The sequence below is a fragment of the Phoca vitulina genome, unplaced genomic scaffold, assembly GCF_004348235.1.
Source record: "Phoca vitulina isolate PV1807 unplaced genomic scaffold, GSC_HSeal_1.0 scaffold1, whole genome shotgun sequence".
NCBI lineage: Eukaryota > Metazoa > Chordata > Mammalia > Carnivora > Phocidae > Phoca > Phoca vitulina.
In genome coordinates, this window is record NW_022589704.1 from 15,517,767 (window position 1) to 15,540,566 (window position 22,800).

The 22,800-nt window shown below is 41.8% G+C and overlaps 1 protein-coding gene across 3 annotated transcripts in view; it reads left to right on the plus strand.

Annotated features, from left to right (window-relative positions):
* Positions 1 to 21,496, plus strand: part of FARSB (phenylalanyl-tRNA synthetase subunit beta) — a 75,733-nt gene extending 54,237 nt beyond the window's left edge. For 2 of the 3 annotated variants that reach the window (XM_032401255.1, XM_032401258.1), the window contains one exon: positions 20,907 to 21,194. In XM_032401255.1, coding sequence (XP_032257146.1) covers positions 20,907 to 21,058 — 152 coding nt within the window. In that variant the 3' untranslated portion in view covers positions 21,059 to 21,194. Of the gene's footprint in view, positions 1 to 20,906 lie in introns of all 3 variants that reach the window. The other variant, XM_032401265.1, reaches the window with a different exon arrangement.
* The last annotated feature ends 1,304 nt before the right edge of the window (positions 21,497 to 22,800 follow it).

Consider the following 22,800-nt stretch of genomic DNA (forward strand, 5'->3'; position numbering starts at 1 on the left):
GAAATAAATGAGAAGATCTGTTGAACAACTTGTTGAAGTAAAGGTGTTCCATTTATGGTTTGACTTACACAAATGTTCTGGACTCGAATAAAGGGGGGGGAGATCCATATGATGTGTCCACACTTAGTTACCACCAACAAAGGCATCACTCTCCTAAGGCATCAAGTTTAAAAGAAAAAAGGTTTACATGTTTTTAAGCTTCCGGACCTTACTACCCTGTGTAAAAACGGTACTTATTCCTCTGCTTCTCTGCTTTTTCGTGTTTCAGGCAAGCCTTCAGATACAGTTTTTGTTACCTTCTTGGAAGGGATTAAACAACTCAAACCAGTTTTGCAGCAGCCGTGATCCCCACGCAGGGAGCAGCCCTGTACCGGGTACCACGGTGTTTGACGCTCGAGCCGTTGATACGCGGTTCGCTTAGCCCTGTGGTTTTGTTTGTTTCTGCCTCCTCTTCTGACTCCTGTTCGTTTCACTTTGTGTGTGGGGGGGGGGTACGTACTTGATGTTCCAGTACTCAGCAGATTGCAGTGCTCCACCCTCCACTTGGATGACTCCGCTCCATTTCCCATCTGATCCATGTTGTAGTAACGTTTCTCAACTTGCTTTTATTGTCTCTCCCCTAGCGAACCTTTTTAGACTTTTTCTAATTGCCCCTACATATTATGTACTTTATGTATAGCTGTGCTTCATACCTAAAAAGAGTAAGTATGAACCTTCTTAAAATTGAAGGTTAAAAATAAAGTTCTAGGGCACCTGGGTGGCTCAGTCGGTAAGCGTCTGCCTTCGGCTCAGGTCATGATCCCGGGGTCCTGGGATCGAGTCCCGCATCGGGCTCCCTGCTCGGCGGGAAGCCTGCTTCTCCCTCTCCCTCTCCTGCTGCTTGTGTTCCCGCTCTCGCTATCTCTGTCTCTGTCAAATAAATAAATAAAATCTTTAAAAAAAATTAAAAAAAAATAAAGTTCTAACTTAAAAGTTAAATTGTATCTACTGAATAACTTTTCATGTTTATTTACTTATACAAATTATAGTGTGTCAAATTATATATGCCAATTAATCACATTTTGTCATTAAAACCTTTTTTCAGCAAAAGTAAAACAAATGAAATTAATTTCTTAATCATTAGTGAATTTACCTTTTTCTTGAGAGAAAATAGCTGGTAGTCAGATATTGTCATGGTTTCTTCTTTTTGGCACATGATGTAATTAATGGTGTGCTGAATAACTTTTCGAGTTAGAAACTTTCTTTTTCTCAAAGCCTGAGCCATCACGGAAGCTCTTGGAGTCGGGCGTGAACGGCATCCCTGAGGCAGCGGACAGCAGCCTCTGCGCATGTGCGGCCAGCCGTCCGCGCGGCTTCGGGAGCCGTAGCGTCTTCGTCGGAGTCCAGCCGTGCGTTGCCGTGGTTTTGTACTCGCTGGCCTTGCATACGCTTGCTTCCTCCTCCGTGTCCGTGCTGCTCCTGTGACGCCCAAGACAACCTAGTGGGGGGAACTGAGTACCGAGGAGCGAGGTGGTCACGCTGGGCTCGGCTTTGGAGGGCCACAAACAATTGTAATTTATAAGATTTTTTTCACACCTCCTTTTCTGCCCCCAAGAGCTAGTATTGAGCATGGAGGCTGTAAATGCATGCAGTCTTTGGAGTTACTTAAATTCAGCTATTTATAGTGGGCAAAAGACTTTGTCACCCTGTACTCCTCTCCTTCCTGCTTCCCAACTAGAACCGGGCTTCTATAGAAAAGGTCATGGCCCAAATACAAAGAAATTCATTTTTAGCTTATTTCAAGTGCCCAGATGCTGAAAATTTAGAGGATTTTTAGGGTGACTTTTACTATTCCATTTCCATCTTATATATAAGACGGTTCTACGTTCCTCAGGTAGTAGCACCTTTACACATTGGTCAAACTTGGGTGGCACCTGGTTTTGGCACATGGGTGTGCTGTGGCGTATTGGTTAAGAACACTGTCCGGTGAATTCCTAGGGAATGATGTATTCTGGTAAACTAAAGTTCAACCCTCTCAGTGGCCAATCCAGAAGATTAAAACAATGGGTGGGTGGGGGGGGGGGGGGGTAGGTGGATAGAAAAGAGGTGAACATAATGAATAAATCCCTAGGTGGGGCTAATGTGGAGTAGTTAGCTGAACACATGGCCATTCAGAATAAAGGCCTATTTCCCTGGAGCACTTAACTCTGCCTTTGATACAAACTTCTGTGTTCTTTAAGCCATTGGTATTTGGAGTTTTCTTTTCTCAAAGATAAAACCAATCCTGACTTATAAGTTATATTTTAATTTCTACCTGCCTGAACTCCTCGGCAGAATTGAGTGCCGTCCAGCTTTAAGATTATGGAACCAAGTTTCAAGCTAACTTCTAAGTCATTTTAAAATTACCTCCTAGTAAAATCATTTTTTCTTTCTCTCAGTTGTTGTATCCCTTTACTTTAGACTTTTGAGCACAATTTTGATGACTCACTCTCCTGTCCACATATGGAGTGGTTTCATTTCCGCCACCTTCCTGGATATTCGTCTTGTGGACACACTTGTGTCTTGTTGCCTTGAAGGCTGTTGTTGCTCACCACTGGCATTTCTTTCCAGTGTGCATTTTTTTTTTGTTTTTTTTTAAGATTTTATTTATCTGACAGTGTACAAGCAGGGGAGGGGCAGAGGAAGAGGGAGAAGCAGACTCCTTGCTGAGCAGGGAGCCCAATGCGGGGCTCGATCCCAGGACCCCGGGATCATGACCTGAGCCGAAGGCAGACACTTAACCGACAGAGCCACCCAGGTACCCCATGTATGCATGTATTTAGATAGGTTGTTTCCTTCTTTTTTTTTTTTTTTTTTTAAGATTTTATTTATTTATTTGACAGAGAGAGACACAGCGAGAGAGGGAACACAAGCAGGGGGAGTGGGAGAGGGAGAAGCAGGCCTCCCGCTGAGCAGGGAGCCCGATGCGGGACTCGATCCCAGGACCCTGGGCTCATGACCTGAGCTGAAGGCAGACGCTTAATGACTGAGCCACCCAGGCGCCCCCAGGTTATTTCCTTCTTAAGATCTGTCCATCCATCCGTCCATCTACCCATTGGAGTGGCCTTGAAAAGAGTTTTTTTTTTTTTTAAGATTTATTTATTTTTAGAGTGAACATGTTAGTGCATTCCTTGATTTTGGGTTGCCCACGGTTTTTTCACTGTTAGATTCCGGTTAGGCATCTTTGGAGAAACACTGCAGAAATAATGCTGTCTTCTCAAATGGCACCGAGTCTCCATTTCTGTCATAACCGATGCTGTCCACTTGAATCATTAAGGTGGTGTGTACTCGGGGCGCCTGGGTGGCTCAGTCGTTAGGCGTCTGCCTTTGGCTCAGGTCATGATCCCAGGGTCCTGGGATTGGGCCCTGCATCAGGCTCCCTGCTCCGCTGGGAGCCTGCTTCTCCCTCTCCCACTCCCCCTGCTTGTGTTCCCTCTCTCACTGTGTCTCTCTCTGTCAAATAAATAAATAAAATCTTAAAAAAAAAAAAAAAAAGGTGGTGTGTACTAAGCTTTCCTGCAAAGTTACTCCTTCCTCCATTATTATACACATTTTGTGGGAAGAACTTTGAAATTATTTAAGTGTCCTGTTCTGAATGTGTCTTCCTACTTATATCAGTATGGACTCATTATTTCTTATTCAATATTTTAATCCATTATAACCATTTCTTGTGATGCTCACATTGTCCCCAGTTTGGCAAGTGGCTGTTGCTTCAGGCTGGCTTCTGTGTCCTTTCAACATGTTCCTATTTCTTATTACCCTTCCCTTGCTTTGGGCACAAGAAGATATTCTCAGTCTTATCTGGAACTTTCCATTGCCCCATTTCTCCATCCTGGTTCTATTTGTTAGGGAATGGTGAGTAAAAGCCAAGATTTAGGGTGTGTTTATTGCTATTGGGGGTAGGATTTATTTGCATGTGTATGTGCGTGCGCGCACACACATTTTCTTCCCTATGTGTATATCGTGAACACCATAAGTCCACGACAGTGCCTCCATTTCAGTTTTCTCTTGTTCCATATTTGTATGTCTCTTCAACAGAGAAAAACCTGGCTCCCATTATTCCTAGCTTCTTTATTTACTTGATCAGTGCCCCTGTTTGTAACCTGACTCCGTCTTTTCCTCTGCATGTTTGCTCTGCTCATCACTCTGCCTCCCTGGGGTTGTCCCCTGCTCACCTGTGGATGCCCTTCCCACCTTCTTAGGCTCTGACCTCCTTGCTGAACTTTCTCTTTCCTGATCTGGGGGGCACACATCTCTGGGGTGGGGATTTCTGCCTTCCTCAGCCTCTTGAGGGCCGAAGAGTTCTGGAAGATAAGGGAAAAGACTTCATATATATTTTCTGTGGCAAACCTGGAAGCAAGTGTATCTCCAAGTGGCCCTGGTTCCTTTTAGTGAGAAATCTAATTTAGATTGCAGTCTGGGTGCTGAGATTGCTCACTGCTACTGAAGAAGTTGTTTGTAGGACTTTGGTGTGTAGAGCTGGGGAAATTGTTTTGTTGTTGTTTTCTCTTTTAAACGAGAAAACATTGAGTTCATATGGATATTTCTAATTTATATTTCGGATTAGAGGATATTTACTTAATATGCTTGGCTATATATTTATAGCTCTTTTCTTTACATTGAAAATCTTGGTTCCTAATGAGCTTATGTTATTTGCTCACTCTACCTGTTTTTCTTTTTTTCTTTTTTTTATTATGTTAGTCACCGTACAGTACTTCACTAATTTTTGATGTAGTGTTCCATGATTCATTGTTTGCGTGTAACACCCAGTGCTCATTATAACTCGTGCCCTTCTTAATACCCATCACCAGGCTAACCCAGCCCCCCACCCCCTCCCCTCTGAAACCCTCAGTTTGTTTCCCAGAGTCCATAGTTTCTCATAGTTCATCTCCCCCGATTCCCCCCCCCATTTTTCCCTTCTCCTAATATCCTCCATGCTATTCCTTATGTTCCACATACAAGTGAAACCATATGATAATTGTCTTTCTCTGCTTCACTTATTTCACTTAGCATAATCCCCTCCAGTTCCATCCATGTTGATGCAAATGGTGGGTATTCATCCTTTCTGATGGCTGGGTAATAATAGTCCATTGTATATATGGACCACATCTTCTTTATCCATTTGTCTATTGAAGGGCATCTCGGCTCCTTCCACAGTTTGGCTATTGTGGACATTGCTGCTATGAACATTGGGGTGCATGTGCCCCTTCTTTTCACTACATCTGTATCTTTGGGGTAAATACCCAGTAGTGCAATTGCTGGGTCATAGGGTAGCTCTGTTTTTAACTTTTTGAGGAACCTCCATACCGTTTTCCAAAGTGGCTGTACCAACTTGCATTCCCACCAACAGTGTAAGAGGGTTCCCCTTTCTCCACATCCTCTCCAACATTTGTTTCCTGTTAATTTTTGCCATTCTAACTGGTGTAAGGTGGTATCTCAGTGTGGTTTTGATTTGAATTTCCCTGATGGCTAATGATGTTGAACATTTTTTCATGTGTCTGTTAGCCACTCATATGTCTTGTTTGGAGAAGTGTCTGTTCATGTCTTCTGCCCATTTTTTGACTTGATTATTTGTTTTTTGGGTGTTCTCACTCTACGTGTTTTTCAAAATGACATCAGTGTGATTATTACAACAATTTAAGTGTTATCTGCAGTTCTCTTTGTACTTAAGATACAGCTTACAAAATGAAGTGTATTTTAAGAATTCCAGCTTCCATTTCTATTCCGATCACACTGTTCCCTCACTGCTTGGATAGGTTATGATTTTTATTAGTTTTCAGTTATCCTTCTATAGTTTTTTTTAAATGTGTGTGTGTATTCTCCACCTTCTTAGCTGGGGAGTTGATACTTTGCATACTGTTCTCTACCTTGTTTTTTTACCTAATCTACATTGGAGCTCACTGCAGCCCCATAGGGAGATCTGCCGCTTTCTTTTTGCAGAGCACTGCTCTGGAGTGCCACAGTTGATTCAACTAATTCCCTAGCGATGGACATAATTAGGCTCTTTTCAGTCGTTGCTGCTGCAAATAATGCCACAATGACCAGACCTGCGCATATGTGATCTGGTATTTTTGCTAGTGTTTCTTTGGGACAGATTCCTAGAAGAATGGGATTGTTGGGACAAAGGGTAAATTCATATGTTTGGTCGATACTGCCAAACACCCCTCCAGAGGACTTGTGTTCTAACATTGTACAAACCCAGCAGCACCAGATGAGAGGACCTTTTTTTTTCTGAACCTTGTTCACAGACTTGTCAGACTTCTCTAAGTGGGGGGCAGTCTTTCAGGAGGAAAAGGGTGTCTACTGTAGTTTTAATTGGCGCTCTCTTATGAGCACGTAAACATATTTTCATGTTTTAGGACATTTTTATTTCCTTTTCTGTGAATTGCCTGTTCATGTGTCTTGCTTATTTTTCTTTAGGTGTGTTGGTTGTTTTCTTCTTTTTAAAAATTTTTTATGCATTTAGGGATATTAACCCTTTGTGATGTACATCCACCATTCTTTATAAGTTTTTAAATTATCTTTTTTTTCTTTTGGTTTTTGCCATGTAGACTTTTATATAGTAAAACTTGCTAATCTTTTTCCTTATTACTTCTGGATTTTGAGTCCTAAAGTTTCTTCCACTCCATGATGAGGGAGGAATTCCCCGTGCTTCCTCTAGTGCTTAAGTGTTTCATTATTTTACATTTACACCTCTTACCTGTTTGTAATTTATCCTGAGTACATTTGAGGAATAGATCCAGTTTTTTTCTTTTTCCCTATGCTTTGGAGATTCTGATAACATGCTATTTTCCAGTTACTTCCTTTTTTTTTTTTTTTTTTAAGATTTTATTTATTTATTTGAGAGAGAGAGAACACATGAGAGGGGATAGGGTCAGAGGGCAAAGCAGACTCCCTGCTGAGCAGGGAGCCCGATGCGGGACTCGATCCAGGGACTCCAGGATCATGACCTGAGCCGAAGGCAGTCGCTTAACCAACTGAGCCACCCAGGCGCCCCCCCCTTTTTTTTTTTAAATATATATAATGGTACTGTTTAACTTCCTAAATTTAGGGTAAATGCTTTTTGGAATCCATAAAGGAATAGAAGAGATCTAAACTTTTATCTTTGGTATCTTTAAAAGATGGAATGATTTTTGGAAATCCTTTAGTTAGATTGAACAGGTACGGAAGAAAACATGAGGATATCTGAATGGGTCAGACTCTTTGAAGAAAAGAAAACTTCTATTGTTCAACTCTTGGGAACTATTTCAGGAAATTTGCAAGTACAATCAGGTTGGCATGATAGTCTCCTTAATCAGCCCAGCCCCCTTAGTCCATTAGCAGTCTTTCCCAACATTAAAATAAATGTCTTATTTATATGTAAAGGTAGGTAATTAGAAATTGAGGTGAGACCTTAATCATGTAATATTGATAAGATTCAGAGAGATTCCAAAAGGAAACATCTATGCCATAACTGGGGAGTTTATAAAACCTTTAGCTGATTGTGTATTTATATGTTGGGTTTATTTTGTAACTGTTTCAAGAATACATTATGTATCAAAGTTGAGGACTCTGTATATGGTCCCATTTACCCAGGAGCTGGAGCATATGTTGATATCCATCATCCTTTCAGAGCACTTTGCAACTTAACCAGGTTTCCCATCCAAGGATTTTATTTAGAGTGATGTATTTGTGGGGTTGTTGATTTTTGGTTTGGTTTGGTTTGGGTTTTTTGCTTCTGTTCTTTTAGAATAACAAAGTCATTCCACTGGATGCCAATACCTTTTTCGCGATCTTGGTTTTGCTCCCTTCTTGCTTAGTTGAACCAGAGGTATAGTTTGATGTAGTAACTCCCACTGCTTGGTAGCTAATAGCTTACCATCTCTTATGGTTTAGGAAATTAGAAGGTTGTTAAAAATCACCAACATCTTCCTTTTCTTTCTTTCCTTTTTTTTTTTTTTTTTAAGCAAGCAAGCCTCTGGGATCCTTAATAACTAATGCTTGCTGATTTTAAAAAAAATATCCATAATCTGCTTTGATTAAAGATGAGAAATGCATATTTTACTGTCACTTTGGGGCAGTGGGGAAGCAGAACCATAATCATATGTTCATTAGATAGCTGTCATCTGCCAGCACCTTTTCTCTCTCCTTCCCATATTTTGTTTAGAGAGACTCCTTTCTGCCATTTAGCTTAGTCTTCTCTCTATTACATCATGGCAGGAATCCCACAGATCGACATTCAGCGTGTTCCCAATGTTTACATAAACGATAGAAGGATAGATTAACTTCATCGAGGTCCCAGTTGAGAGCTTGGATCTTGAGGAGTTATTTTGCTTTACACTGGTGTTGAATAGCTCTGGTCTAATCTTGCCCTGTTTGAGAAAGCAATGCTAACGGTCACGAGGGTGACCCTCTCCTCCCTCCTGGAAACACCTCTGAGAACTGCAGGCTCAGGTGGGTTGGGGGTCAGGAACGGAATCTCCCTGCTGGGGGTTATTCTAGGCATGACAGGCCAGAGGTGAGGTGGGCAGCTTGCGTTCGGGACCCCTGGCCCTCGCCATGCTGCAGCCCCTGCAGCCCTTCTGTGTCTCAGGTGTTCTTCCCACCCACCCTCCTGCTCTTGTCTCCTTCTGTTCCCTGAAAAACATTTTCTTCTCAGGACAGGATCTGACTTCAGTTCAGTTGATGCGTATCAGTGTGAACTTAAGAGATGCTTTGACTTTTAGCTGCCTTTCTAATTATGAAGGAAGAGAAATGTGGTCCCTTTATAACAATTTCAGGTATTAACACAAAGAATGGGGGCTAATTCAGTGGAATAGAAAAATCTCCCTGCTCTCTGAAACCATGCCATGGTGACAGCCATGCTGTTACGTGAAAAACGCATATTCAGGAAGAGGTGGGAGGAGAAATGTGGGGAATAGCAACACTGCCCAGTATAAAAGCAAATACAGGCTGTTATTTACTGCCTTACTGTAAGCGAAAACCGTGTGACTGCAGTTACAGGGTTTTTATTTCTTCTGAGTTGATACTGAAGACCATAAAGAGTAAGCACTGGAGGAAAAATAGATAAAATGCTTTGCTCTAAACGGCTCCAGAACTTCCTGTTTCTATGGTAAGACCTGTGTCTAATATTCACCAGTAGCTGGTAGGTATTTTATCAATGCTGTTACCTCAGCCACTGTACTTTGGCACTCACCTTCCAGAAGAGAAAAGTGATTATTCTCTTAATTCCTAAAGGCTCCTAGCTTGTTTGAATTATATTCTCTGAACAGAGACTTTCTCTTGGAATTATTTTCCTTGGCTGCTTTGAAGCATTTTTTTTTTCACCCACCAGTAGAACTAAAAAAGGTAGTAGTTGGTACCATGCAAGGGAAAGTATTTCTTAATTGGTGTCATACAAGATGGGATCAGCATAATCCTTATTAGTGTAAGTGTGTGGCTTGTTGCTACTACCATTGCTAGAAGTCTGTTGTTTAACACTTTGATATATAATGAGCTAGACAAGGATTTGTAATTTTTTACTTGCGTGGTATTACTTTTGGCAAAGGGAAAGAAACCAGGAAAGAGCAAAAAGCAATATATATTATAGAAGCCCTCAGTATAACAGTGGATAATTGGAAACAACTCCAACATAAAATACTTTAAGAACAGTTTGGCAAACGATGACACATATAATAGAAATGTTAAAAATGTCTTTAGACATATGAATATAAACTAAGTTGAAGTGCAGATCCCAAGATGGTATAGACACCATTTAAAATGATAGGAAAGAGTACATTTTGTTAGACCCTGGGATGCGTGGTCAGCTGTGGTGCAGTAAAAACAATACTGGATATTGCTTCCAGTGATTTAGGACTTCCTCCCTTTGTGCCAACTTCTTCATCTCTCACGTGGGAATGGTGGGATCTGTCCACCAAACCACAGAGTTGTTGAGAGGCAGGTAAGTTTGGGAAAGCATTTTGGGATAGTCTCTTTCAACTCTGCCCTTCAGAAAATTGGCACTGGATAAAAAAGTTTCCGCTCTGCTGTTACCTGGCTCTCTGGTTTTCTTAACCTCTTTGGTATCCATTTTCTCATCTCTAAAACAAAGGCACGGACAGGATCTTCTCCAGAGTCATTTCCAGTGTCAGATTCTGCAGGAGTTTCAGTGCTTCAGAAGCAGGCTCTGCCACAAGTTCTAACGTACGTGCTTTTTTACCTCGCCTTTATAGATGGTGTCACTGCGGTGCTGATTTATCTGCTCATGTTATTCTAGCTTTGTCTCAATCTGGAATTTATTTTTTAAATTTTATTATGTTAATCACCATACATAACATCATTAGTTTTTGATGTAGTGTTCCATGATTCATTGTTTGTGTATAACACCCAGTGCTCCATGCAGAATGTGCCCTCTTTAATACCCATCACCAGGCTAACCCATCCTCCCACCCCCCTCCCCTCTAGAACCCTCAGTTTGTTTTTCAGAGCCCATCGTCTCTCATGGTTCATCTCCTCCTCTGATTTCCCCCCCTTCATTCTTCCCTCCTGCTGTCTACTTCCTTTTTTTTTTTTTTAACATATATTATTTCTTTCAGAGGTACAGACCTGTGATTCAACAGTCTTGCACAATTCACAGCACTCACCATAGCACATACCCTCCCCAATGTCTATCACCCAGCCACCCCATCCCTCCCACCCCCACCACTCCAGCAACCCTCAGTTTGTTTCCTGAGATTAAGAATTCCTCATATCAGTGAGGTCATATGATACATGTCTTTCTCTGATTGACTTATTTTGCTCAGCCTAACACCCTCCAGGTCCATCCACGTCGTGGCAAATGGCAAGATCGCATTCCTTTTGATGGCTGCATAATATTCCTGTGTGTGTGTGTGTGTGTGTGTGTGTGTGTGTGTGTATACACACACACCACTTCTTCTTCATCCATTCATCTGTCGATGGACATCTTGGCTCTTTCCACAGTTTGGTGATTGTGGACATTGCTGCTATGAACATCGGGGTGCACGTACCCCTTCGGATCCCTATATTTGTATCTTTGGGGTAAATACCCAGTAGTGCAATTGCTGGATCGTGTGGTAGCTCTATTTTCAACTTTTTGAGGAACCTCCATACTGTTTTCCAGAGTGGCTGCACCAGCTTGCATTCCCACCAACAGTGTAGGAGGGTTCCCCTTTCTCCGCATCCCCGCCAACATCTGTCGTTTCCTGACTTGTTAATTTTAGCCATTCTGACTTGTGCGAGGTGATATCTCATTGAGGTTTTGAATTGGATTTCCCTGATGCCAAGCGATGTTGAGCACTTTTTCATGTGTCTGTTGGCCATTTGGATGTCTTCTTTGGAAAAATGTCTGTTCATGCCTTCTGCCCATTTCTTGGTTGGATCATTTGTTCTTTGGGTGTTGAGTTTAAGAAGTTCTTCATAGATTTTGGATACTAGCCCTTTACCTGATATGTCATTTGCAAATATCTTCTTCCATTCTGTCAGTTGTCTTTTGGTTTTGTTGACTGTTTCTTTTGCTGTGCAAAAGCTTTTTATCTTGATGAAGTCCCAATAGTTCATTTTTGCCCTTGCTTCCCTTGCCTTTGGTGATGTTTCTAGGATGTTGCTGTGGCTGAGGTTGAAGAGGTTGCTGCCTGTGATCTCCTTTAGGATTTTGATGGACTCCTGTCTACATTTAGGTCTTTCAACCATTTGGAGTCTGTTTTTGTGTCTGGTGTAAGGAAATGGTCCAGTTTCATTCTTCTGCATGTGGCTGTCCAATTTTCCCAATACCATTTGTTGAAGAGACTGTCTTTTTTCCATAGGACATTCTTTCCTGCTTTGTCGAAGATTAGTTGACCATAGAGTTGAGGGTCCATTTCTGGGCTCTCTATTCTGTTCCATTGATCTATGTGTCTGTTTTTGTGCCAGTACCATACTGTCTTGATGATTACAGCTTTGTAATAGAGCTGGAATTCCAGAATTGTGATGCCGCCAGCTTTGCTTTTCTTTTTTAATATTCCTCTGGCTATTCGGGGTCTTTTCTGGTTCCATACAAATTTTAGGATTATTTGTTCCATTTCTTTGAAAAAAGTGGATGGTATTTTGATGGGGATTGCACTGAATGTGTAGATTGCTCTAGGTAGGACTGACATCTTCACAATATTTGTTCTTTCAATCCATGAGCATGGAACGTTTTTCCATTTATTTGTGTCTTCCTCAATTTCTTTCATGAATATTTTATAGTTTTCTGAGTACAGATTCTTTGCCTCTTTGGTTAGGAACCTCCATACTGTTTTCCAGAGTATCTTTATTCCTCCATTTATTCCTAGGTATCTTATGGTTTTGGGTGCAATTGTAAATGGGATCGACTCCTTCATTTCTCTTTCTTCTGACTTGTTGTTGGTGTATAGGAATGCCACTGATTTCTGTGCATTGACTTTATATCCTGCCACTTTACTGAATTCCTGTATGAGTTCTAGCAGTTTTGGGGTGGAGTCTTTTGGGTTTTCCACATAAAGTATCATCTGCAAAGAGTGAGAGTTTGACTTCTTCTTTGCCAGTTTGGATGCCTTTTATTTCTTTTTGTTGTCTGATTGCTGTGGCTAGGACTTCTAATACTACGTTGAATAGCAGTGGTGATAGTGGACATCCCTGCCGTGTTCCTGACCTTAGGGGGAAAGCTCTCAGTGTTTCCCCATTGAGAATGATATTTGCTGTGGGTTTTTCATAGATGGCTTTTATGATATTGAGGTACGTACCCTCTATCCCTATATCTGAAGAGTTTTGATCAAGAAAGGATGCTGTACTTTGTCAAATGCTTTTTCTGCATCTATTGAGAGGATTATATGATTCTTGTTCTTTCTTTTGTTAATGTATTGTATCACGTTGATTGATTTGCGGATGTTGAACCAACCTTGCAGCCCAGGGATAAATCCCACTTGGTCGTGGTGAGTAATCCTTTTAATGTACTGTTGTTTCCTATTGGCTAGTATTTTGGTGAGAATTTTTGCATCCATGTTCTCAAGGATATTGGTCTGTAATTGAGAACTTTTTGATGGGGTCTTTGTCTGGTTTGGGGATCAAGGTAATGGTGGCCTCATAAAACGAGTTTGGAAGTTTTCCTTCCATTTCTATTTTTTGGAACAGTTTCAGAAGAATAGGTATTAATTTTTCCTTAAATGTTTGGTAGAATTCCCCTGGGAAGCCATCTGGCCCTGGGCTCTTGTTTGTTGGGAGATTTTTGATGACTGCTTCACTTTCCTTAGTGGTTATAGGTCTGTTCAGGTTTTCTGTTTCTTCCTGGTTCAGTTTTGGTAGTTGATACATCTCTAGGAATGCATCCATTTCTTCCAGGTTATCTAATTTGCTGGCATATAGTTGCTCATAATATATTCTTATAATTGTTTGTATTTCTTTGGTGTTGGTTGTGATCTTTCCTCTTTCATTCATGATTTTGTTGATTTGAGTCCTTTCTCTTTTCTTTTTGATAAGTCTGGCCAGGGGTTTATCAATCTTGTTAATTCTTTCAAAGAACCAGCTCCTAGTTTCGTTGATGTGTTCTACTGTTCTTTGGGTTTCTATTTCATTGATTTCTGCTCCGATCTTTATTATTTCTCTTCTCCTGCTGGGTTTAGGCTTTATTTGCTGTTCTTTCTCCAGCTCCTTTAGGCGTAGGGTTAGGTTGTGTATTTGAGACCCTTCTTGTTTCTTGAGAAAGACTTGTATTGCTATATACTTTCCTCTTAGGACTGCCTTTGCTGTATCCCAAAGATTTTGAATAGTTGTGCTTTCATTTTCATTGGTTTCCATGAATTTTTTAAATTCTTCTTTAATTTCCTGGTTGACCCATTCGTTCTTTAGTAGGATGCTCTTTAGCTTCCATGTATTTGAGTTCTTTCTGACTTTCCTCTGGAATTTATTTTTTTAAGTGTGCCTGTGTTGTGTGAGATCGAAAAAACATAGTTCTGTTTTCCCTGGAAGGCTCTAGGTTTTGTACCGTTTCGTCAGTATTATGTTGTATTCACAATTTTACAGAGCATACCTGGGTATGTCCTAAGGTTAGAGGTTGTCAGGTTTGGTGGTTTTTTTTTTTTCCTCTCAAGTTTCGTTTATTTATTTTATTTTAAACCAGAAGAAGTTTGCAAACATGAAATGGACAGCTTGACCAAAAGTTTAAAAACATTATCCTGTAGGCCATCTGCGCCTCTGGGCCACACACAAAGGGGTGCCCGTGTCAGCGGCCGCCGGCACCGTCAGCGCGCTCTGTGGCCTATACTATTGCTTGCCTTGGGCAAGTCCCCTAATCTCCTTGTGCTTCACTTTTTCCCATCTGTAACTTGCCTGTCCTCAGGGGCTCGGACAGGGCTGTGCTGGGACTGAGGCACTGCCTTTCCGGGGGATGGAAGGAGAGGAATAGAAGGCAGAGGACTCTGGCTTTAACAGGAACACTACATCAAAAATTAATGATGTAACATCACATAATAAAAATAAAAAAAATAAAAACAGTCTCCGTGTTCTTTCCTTTTTCTCCTGCATTCCCTACTTGTCAGCAGTAATCAGATTCTGCAACTAAAGCCCACCCATCATAATTACACATTGGAAGTTCTTTTTACTCCACATTGGCCAGAGATCTGAATTTGAATAGTAAGTTAACTAATTGTGAAATTATAGATACAATCTTATTTACTCCATATTCCTATTCTTTCCCCAATTAGCCCTACAATAGTCTCTTTATTATTATTATTATTTCATTATAATTGTGGAGAAAGTAATAAAGTTGTTCATATTTGGTTTGAGAAATTGTCTCCTTAAAGGATTTTATAGGTGAAAACTATTGGCCCAGGAAGGCAGGTGATCCGTACCTTTTATTTCTGAAGTTGTTATTCTAAAACCGTCCTATGAATGTTTAAGAAATGTGACAATTTGGGGGAAATGATTTACGTGTCAGACAAATCAAGACAATGGCATTATTATAGAATAGGAATTTTCAAAGCCAGTAGAGACAGTGAGGGCACTTTTTAAACTAGAGTTAAAAATACTTTGGTCTTATACAAGTAAATGTTGAGACTGATTTAAAATTGGAATTAGGGGCGCCTGGGTGGCTCAGTCGTTAAGCGTCTGCCTTCGGCTCAGGTCATGAGCCCAGGGTCCTGGGATGGAGCCCTGCATGGGGCTCCCTGCTCGGCGGGAAGCCTGCTTCTCCCTCTCCCACTCCCCCTGCTTGTGTTCCCTCTCTCGCTATGTCTCTCTCTGTCAAATAAATAAATAAAATCTTTAAAATAAAATAAAATAAAATTGGAATTGGATGGTTTGCACTTAAATTCTTCTAACATTGCTGACCTTCAGGTTTTAAATATGAGTGTGTATGAGAGGCACATAAGATTAGACTTTGAAGTAGATCTTAAGAAATGTTAAGTGATATCCATGGAAATAAATTACACATTCGTCTATACAAAGTAAAACTGGGAAACTTTGGGGTTCTGATTCTAAAAACTTACCATAAAGTTGATTGTGGTGATTTATTTTTAAAAGGTTCTTTATTGAAGACATTTCTCCTTTTTATTAAAAGTCTGGGCTCTGCTGATTACTTTTTAAGGATAAAGTCTCCAGGATCCAGTCCTTATTTGCAGTAGGGGTTTTGTCTGCCATGTCTCGATAGGATGTTGCCGTGAGCACTGGCGTCCTCCCCGGTCCCGTGCTGTGGGGTTAAGTAGGCACCCGGTCTCCTCATGTCCGGTTGCCTTCGCTTTAAGAGTTAATGATGTCTGCAGGTGTGTTGGGATTAGCACTGTAAAGTTGTGTAAGGGCTTTTTCTTTCTTTTGATCTCCCGAAAGGGATGAAAGATAGCCATTAAACTCAAGGGATTAGGTCCCCTCTCTTTAAAGACTTTAGGTACCATAAATATTTCACTTCAGATGTAAGGTGAAGAATTGTATACATCTGGGGGAAAATGGGTGTTTTATATTACCAGTTGGAAATTATTCAGTCTCTTCTTACAAATTAAGTGATCTTTGTAGAGATATTTTCTCCCAGCCTGTAGTGGACTGAGATCGGAAGAAAATGTGTGGGTGTCTATCTCAGAGTTATACTGATTGTTTTCCCTTCTATTCTTATACCTTTTTCTTCCTTTTTTCTAAATGTGTTGCCTACATCATGCCTCCCCCCTGCCCCTTCGGTTCTCCTCACTTTGTGTAACTGCTGGTACGCTCAAAAACTCCTGCCTTGAAAACTTGGAGAACAACTACCATGCTCCCATGTTCGGTTTAAGTGTGTGCCCAATTTTTGAAAAGAGGCCCTTTATTTTGTCCTTCTTCTTCCTTTAAACTGACACGACTCAGAAAAGGAAAGGGAGGTTGAGGTGCTGGCAGCCAGAGTTAGACCATCATGGTTACTCCATGATCGGAGAGCTGGTGGGAAAGCAGGAGAGGAGTCCTGCATAGAGAAACAGGGTTTCAGCCCTTCCACTCTGCCCTGCGCCCCACTCTGCCCGCTTCGCTTCAGAATGGAATGCTGGGGACTTTTTTGTCCTTTGTGTTTTTCCTAGGATGGACTGTTGCACCATGGAATGGATTATTTTATATATATCTAATGGTATTTGGAACTAGGGACTTAGGAGAGGAAGGGGTAGGGTTTGGTAGTGCCAGCCCTAGGATCAGACTGTTAAATGATTATTCCTGTTCCGTTACCCATACTACATAATCGGCCATTTAGAACAGATTTAAAGCACACTCAGTTGGCCCAGTGGTCTACTGTATCTATATGATTATGCAGTTTGTATTTTGTCCCTGAATTTAGGAGAGTGTATATGGGTTATTTGTGTTTAAGCTGACAGTGATGGGTTCTGTTATTTGCTATGACACATGAGATATACACTCAGGCCTTTCTCAGAGTTCCTTGCCCCTTTTTATTTTGTTCTTACCTTTTTATTGGAGAAAATTGGGGTGATGAATTACCAGATTGCAGGCAGTTAACAAACAGTATGTAGATTTGAACCCCACAGCATGTCTTAGTGATGTGAAGAGAGGGAAAAATAAAATTATGAGTAGATGGTTATTAGAGATGGTAAACATCAGCACCAGATGAATTAGTTGAATATAGCCAGTGGCAGGGGGTTGAAGATTAAGGCATTAAGGGCCTCATGCTTGATAACACTGTCCTGCGTTCGGATTAGGGGTCTGCTCAGTTACCGCCTTAAACCTCTACTTCCGATGCTTCGTAAAATTATAGGAATGAGTCGATGTGGAAAGCTTATCCAAATTTTGGGCCTATAATATGACTCTAAAAGAAAGACAGGGGCAAAAAGAAACTGTGAAAGGTGTTTGGCAACGAGCAAGAGCGGGAGCTCACAAACTCTTTGAAGGTCAATTAGCCAGAAAATGTGCTAAAGACTGGGTGCTGTGCTGCGTTACTGGCCGAGAATTACCCCCAAGGTCCTCAAAGTGGTCCTGCCGCTTGAGCGCAGAGACAATTACAGACCTGGAGGAGATGCTACAAAAGCTTTAATTAAGGGACTTACTTACACCCCACTAAGTTTTGGAAATTAAATTCTTGCTTGTGCTTAACTGATGTTTCTTTTGTCTGGGCTTCCACATGGATTTCAGCAAGAGAGCACTATTTTCCCCCCGGGCCTGTTTTATGTTGGAGGCCGTTTCACTGTGATGGATACCAGCAAAGCGGGGCGCTTAATCCGTGTCAGGAACCAGGTGAAAAAGGGGGCTGAGGGGCTTTGTGCCAGGGAGCATTTGGGGCACAGGTTGAAAATTGGAATGTTTACAGCAAACCAGGAACTCTGGGCTTAGACACCTGAAGAGTAGGCGGCTGTATTTTTTAGAATTTGAATTTTAGAATTCCCATTATTAATAGGGCAATAGGATTTTCTTTGAATTGGCAACTTTGTCTCTAGGCCCAGCAGGCTGCTCTTTCTCCAGAGGCACCTGTTTGGTTTTTGTTGAGGAGGTTAGAGTGGCCTCTGACTGCCATCTGGGGCTGGTTTTTCACAAGCCCAGACCCGGATTGCGGCTCTGTTTGGCTATGACTTCCTCTGGTTTAAGTTGCATCCAGTCCCAGCTAGAGTGTTAGGATCCATTCATCCGCCTGAGTTACTGAGCTCAACCACCCTGCTGCTGATGGGAGATGCCCTTATCTTTGAACTCGGGCGGAATTGCTGCCTTAGCTGGGTGCATGCCCATTGTTTCGGTGGTGAAGCAATGCTCTCTTGGCTGCCTTCTTTGGAGTGGTTCCTTTCTGCTGCAAAGTTTGCTTACAACCACAGTCTTTATATTTTCTTTCAGGATTTCTAGTCCATACCCATCAGTCAAGAGTTCCATTCTTTAGGTTCTCTCTGTACCCATTGAAGTCCCTTTTGTGTGCCTCTCAACTTGTGTATGTGAAGAACAAACTTGTAGCCTTGCTCTAACTGAACAGAAGAGGAAGCAAATCCTAAGTGCTTCCAATCATAATCTGACCTTGTGAGAAATGAAAAGTGGCAAGAAATTGATCATGGCTGTCATAGGCTAATGTGTGCGGTTTTCAGCAAGGTTTATACGGAAATCCGTTCGTGAACGTCATTGTTACATGTGGGTCGGGAGGAGAGGGTTAGCACTGTGGATGAGAGGCCAGAGGACCCCTCTGGTGCCCGCTCCCTTTGGAAGCAGCTCCTCCTCGGCAGCGAAGGTCCTGTGGCCAGGGTGATGTAGGGTGTGGTAGCGCCTCGTACGGATCTGTGTGCTGGGCTGAGAGCTTTTGATACTTACGTTCGTTAGAATACTCTCATACTTACGTTTTAAATAACATATAATATGAATTTGTTTTCTTTGCTTTTCTTTGGAAAGAGGGAAAATTGTATTTAGTGATAGGAACGTTTTTGTTTGAGTACCTGACTGGTTAATGAGCTAAAGCCAAATATGGTCCACACTTCTGGGGAAAAGGACAGGATGGCATTATCGTGCTTGCTCATTGAAGAAGAATGTAACTGAATTTTGCTAAAAAGTGCTGATTCAAAAAGTTGTTTTACGAAGTAAAAATCCTAAGTTCTTATCTCCTGAGCTTTATTTTGCTAACATTGTTAGAACTAGCACATCTGGCTTAGATTCTAAAATAGTCTGGTTTTATCCTTCAGTTAAAATGAATCCAATCAAATTGGAATTTGTAGATAAAAAAGGAAGGATTTTGATACACAGTGAGGATTCTTAAACATGGCAAAGTTACCAGTGAAGGTCTTAAGCTTCCTTTCTGGATGGCCTTTAAAAATAGGCTGGTGGTTCTTTTTTTTTTTTCCCCAGTTAGCATAGGGTGTCCAGCTCTAATTCTGTAAAAAGGGGTGACGCATAGTGGAATGAAGGTTCCCCGATTCTTGGTTACACTGCTTAGCATCAGCACTTTATACAAGCTTCACTTTTTGTCATTTGAAGATTTGGGCAGTGGGGGGAGGGGGATAGTTTTGTAAATTGGGTTTTTGTTTTGATAGTGTTAAAATACACCATCTTTATTAGATTTAGTGCTATTCATATCTCACTAAGGCTCTACATTATCAATCCAGTTTGGTTTCTGTGTTTTTTGAGTCTCTTCTCTGCCCCTGTCCCCAAGTGTGGATTAATATGCATAGCCAAATACTTCAAATGCAGTTCAGTGAAAGTCTTGCTTTAATAAGACAGTTTAGTTTGGGGGGATGTGAGGAACAGGCCACCTTCTATTCCAGCCCAGGGTGCTTTGGGGGTTAAGAATGACAATTAAAAATGTTTTTCAGGAATATAAACACACATCCTCCCAGACTGACTGGGAAGTACGTGGAATCGTCCTGTGTCTTTGTGCTGTAGCTGGTACTGACTTGTTAGCACGCTGCCCCTCCCCCAGTGCTGTATTTCTTCATCATGCTGACCTTGGAGCCATTAGTAGACTCAGCAGTTTATTCTTTCATAAATAATGCACTCTGAAATGGTAGGCTGCAGGCTTGTGGCCCAGCCCTGCTGGGTATTTATAGTTCATGCCAGTAACCATTTTGGTTGAATCAGGCAGGAGCTGTGGGCCTGATCCCTTTTCAAGTTGGTGGCAAGTGAAATGAGTCAGCTTTTTTGTTTGTTTTTTTTAAACTTGAGTGGGGGAATGAGCACTGATGATGAACTCTTGTGGCTCTCGTCATAGTGAATATGGAGTGGGCCTGGTTGCTTGTTTTTAGCTGTTTGATCCTCCACAACAGTTCCTGGTTTGGTGAGCCCTAGCTCTGTGTATTGATACCCAAGTGAAGAGAGCACTTTCTGCCTGTCTTGAAGTAACTCAGGGGTCATCCCAGGCTGGTTTGTGCTGGCCTTTTACAGAAGATGCTCTAAAACTGCTGAGAAAGTTCTTTCTCCAAAGGGAATGCGGGTTGCGTTCTGGTAGCAAGGCCTGAGCCTGCCGGTGACCATGCAGCTTCTGTTTCTCTGTGTAATAAGGTAGAAAAGTGAGTTTTGAATAGTAAATGAATTCAAGGGTGGACTTTTTATCCAGCAGGTAGGACTATGGAAAAACCTGTTTCAAACAGGTTCTTCTCTTGCAACGTCATCAGTTTTACATTTCATTTCTCCCCTTTGTCCTTCCTCCCTGTGGAGCTCACCGAGGACTTCTCCAGCTGTGCTCCTCCAAGCCTCCTTTTCTTGATCCTGCCTCCCTGAAGCCCTGGGATTAAAACAAACAAACGGAAAAAAACCCACAAAAACAAAAACCCATGCAGGGCCCTGATTTTCATATTTGCGCTTAACCTTTTCCTTGTAAGAGTTCCTTGCTGTAATATCAAATATTTCGTTTTAAGATTAGAAAGTATGAGGACAGCACTCTCATTTCCTAGCCAATGGTTTAAAGACATTATTTTTCCAGCATCCTAGTGAGCCTTAGGTGTTAAATGTCTGTTGACACTTTTGCCAGGAGAAACATTGATTTCTCTCCTCTTTTTCAGGCCCTGCTTTCTTCCCTGGGAGATGTGCAGAGATCTTTGCCAGGGGTCAGAGCATCGGGAAGCTTGGGGTCCTTCATCCTGATGTCATCACCAAATTTGAGCTGACTATGCCCTGCTCCTCCCTGGAAATCAATATCGAGCCCTTTTTGTGAAGATGGGTCTCTGCTGTGTGACTCTCTCCCTGAGTGCCCCCTTCTCCTTCCCTGGAGTCCTGTAGCCATCTCCACAGGGACCGCCCATTTGCGCTTTAATGTTTAATAAAGTAGAAAGCGATGGCTGGCTCCGTGGGTCAATGCTGCCTGCTCCCTGCATTAGGCCAGCTTGTGGAACATGGTGTCCGTGAAGCTGCATGGTTAGGAAAAGCCCAGAGGAGCGCAGGATCGGAGCCTACTGATGAAACAGGAGAGTGGATTCAGAGGCCGGGCACACGAGTACGAGAGGATGGAAGATTTCCAGTTAGTTAGTGCTCACATTTGACATGCATTCAGCATTGGGAAACGGTATTTTTAGGAGACCATTAGGAAGCAATGACGGTCTAGCAGTTACAGCCTTTGAAGTCATTTTTTTTTAAAGAAGATTTTATTTATTTGACAGAGCACAAGCAGAGGGATCAGCAGGCAGAGGGAGAGGGAGAAGCAGGCTCCCTGCTGAGCAAGGAGCCGGATGTGGGACTTGATCCCAGGACCCCGGGATCATGACCTGAGCCGAAGGCAGCCGCTTAACCGACTGAGCCACCTAGGCGCCCCTGAAGTCATTTTAAAGTGGAAGAAAAATCTGTCACAAGTATTTGAAATATTTGAAGGTGCGGAGGTGTTTGCACTCCATGATATCCTAAGACTACATGCAACACAGCCGTGTTCTGCCAGCCAAGTTAAACATGTTGATAGCAGTGCAGCGTGAACATTGGGAAACGGTGAAAAAATTATTTTTGCCCTAGGCCATACATTTTATGTAATCAATATTATAAAATCATAGTTTTAAATATTTAATTGAGCAACTAGGTTCTGTCTTATTTTATAGGGAAGTATTGGATCTCCTCTGAAGCTAAGTTTCTGTCAATCTGCCTTGTCTTGCCTCCTAATTTACTTTTCTGCTTTGATCTAGACTCCTCCAATAGATACCGAGAGTGAAAAAAGCTAGGTCTAATGTTTGAGATAAGTTCTCAGTTACTGTTAAGATGACATGAAACACAAAATGTAAAACTTTAAGTGCCAGTAGAAATAGCTAACAAAGTGAGAATTATGTTTATGGAGCTTTGCTGAGCCTGCTATGAAGAAACCCCACCCTGTTACTGCCTTGAATCAGGGCAGCAAGGTCCAACCTAGCAAGATCTGTCAACATTCAGACTGTCCTGTTCCTTCCCAATTCTGTTGTAGGCAGATCCTAATAGCATTTAAATGAAGTGAGATATGCTCACAAAAAGATATCAAAAGGTTTGTATTCAGCATACTTAAAGATACTTCCCCAAAGAAGATACACGAAATAAGCATTTGAAAAGACGCTCAAGTCATTAGTCATCAGGGACATGCAAATAGAAACCACAATACAAATTGAAATGGCTACAATTTGAGAGACTGGTCATACCAAGTATTGGTGAGACCAGAACTGTGGGACCTCTGTGCTCTGCTGGCGGGAACAGAAGAAACAGTATTATTTATAGTAGCTACCACCCAAAAATGTTCAGCAGCAGCTGAGTGGATAAATTCTAGTACATCTGTATGACGAGTATTTCTCAGCAATAAAAAGGAATGAACTACCGGGCGCCTGGGTGGCTGTCAGTTAAACGGCTGACTCTTGATTTTGGCTCAGGTCATGATCTTAGGGTGGTGAGATCGAGCCCCGTGTTGGGTTCCGTGCTGGGCATGGAGCCTGCTTAAGATTCTCCTTCTCCCCC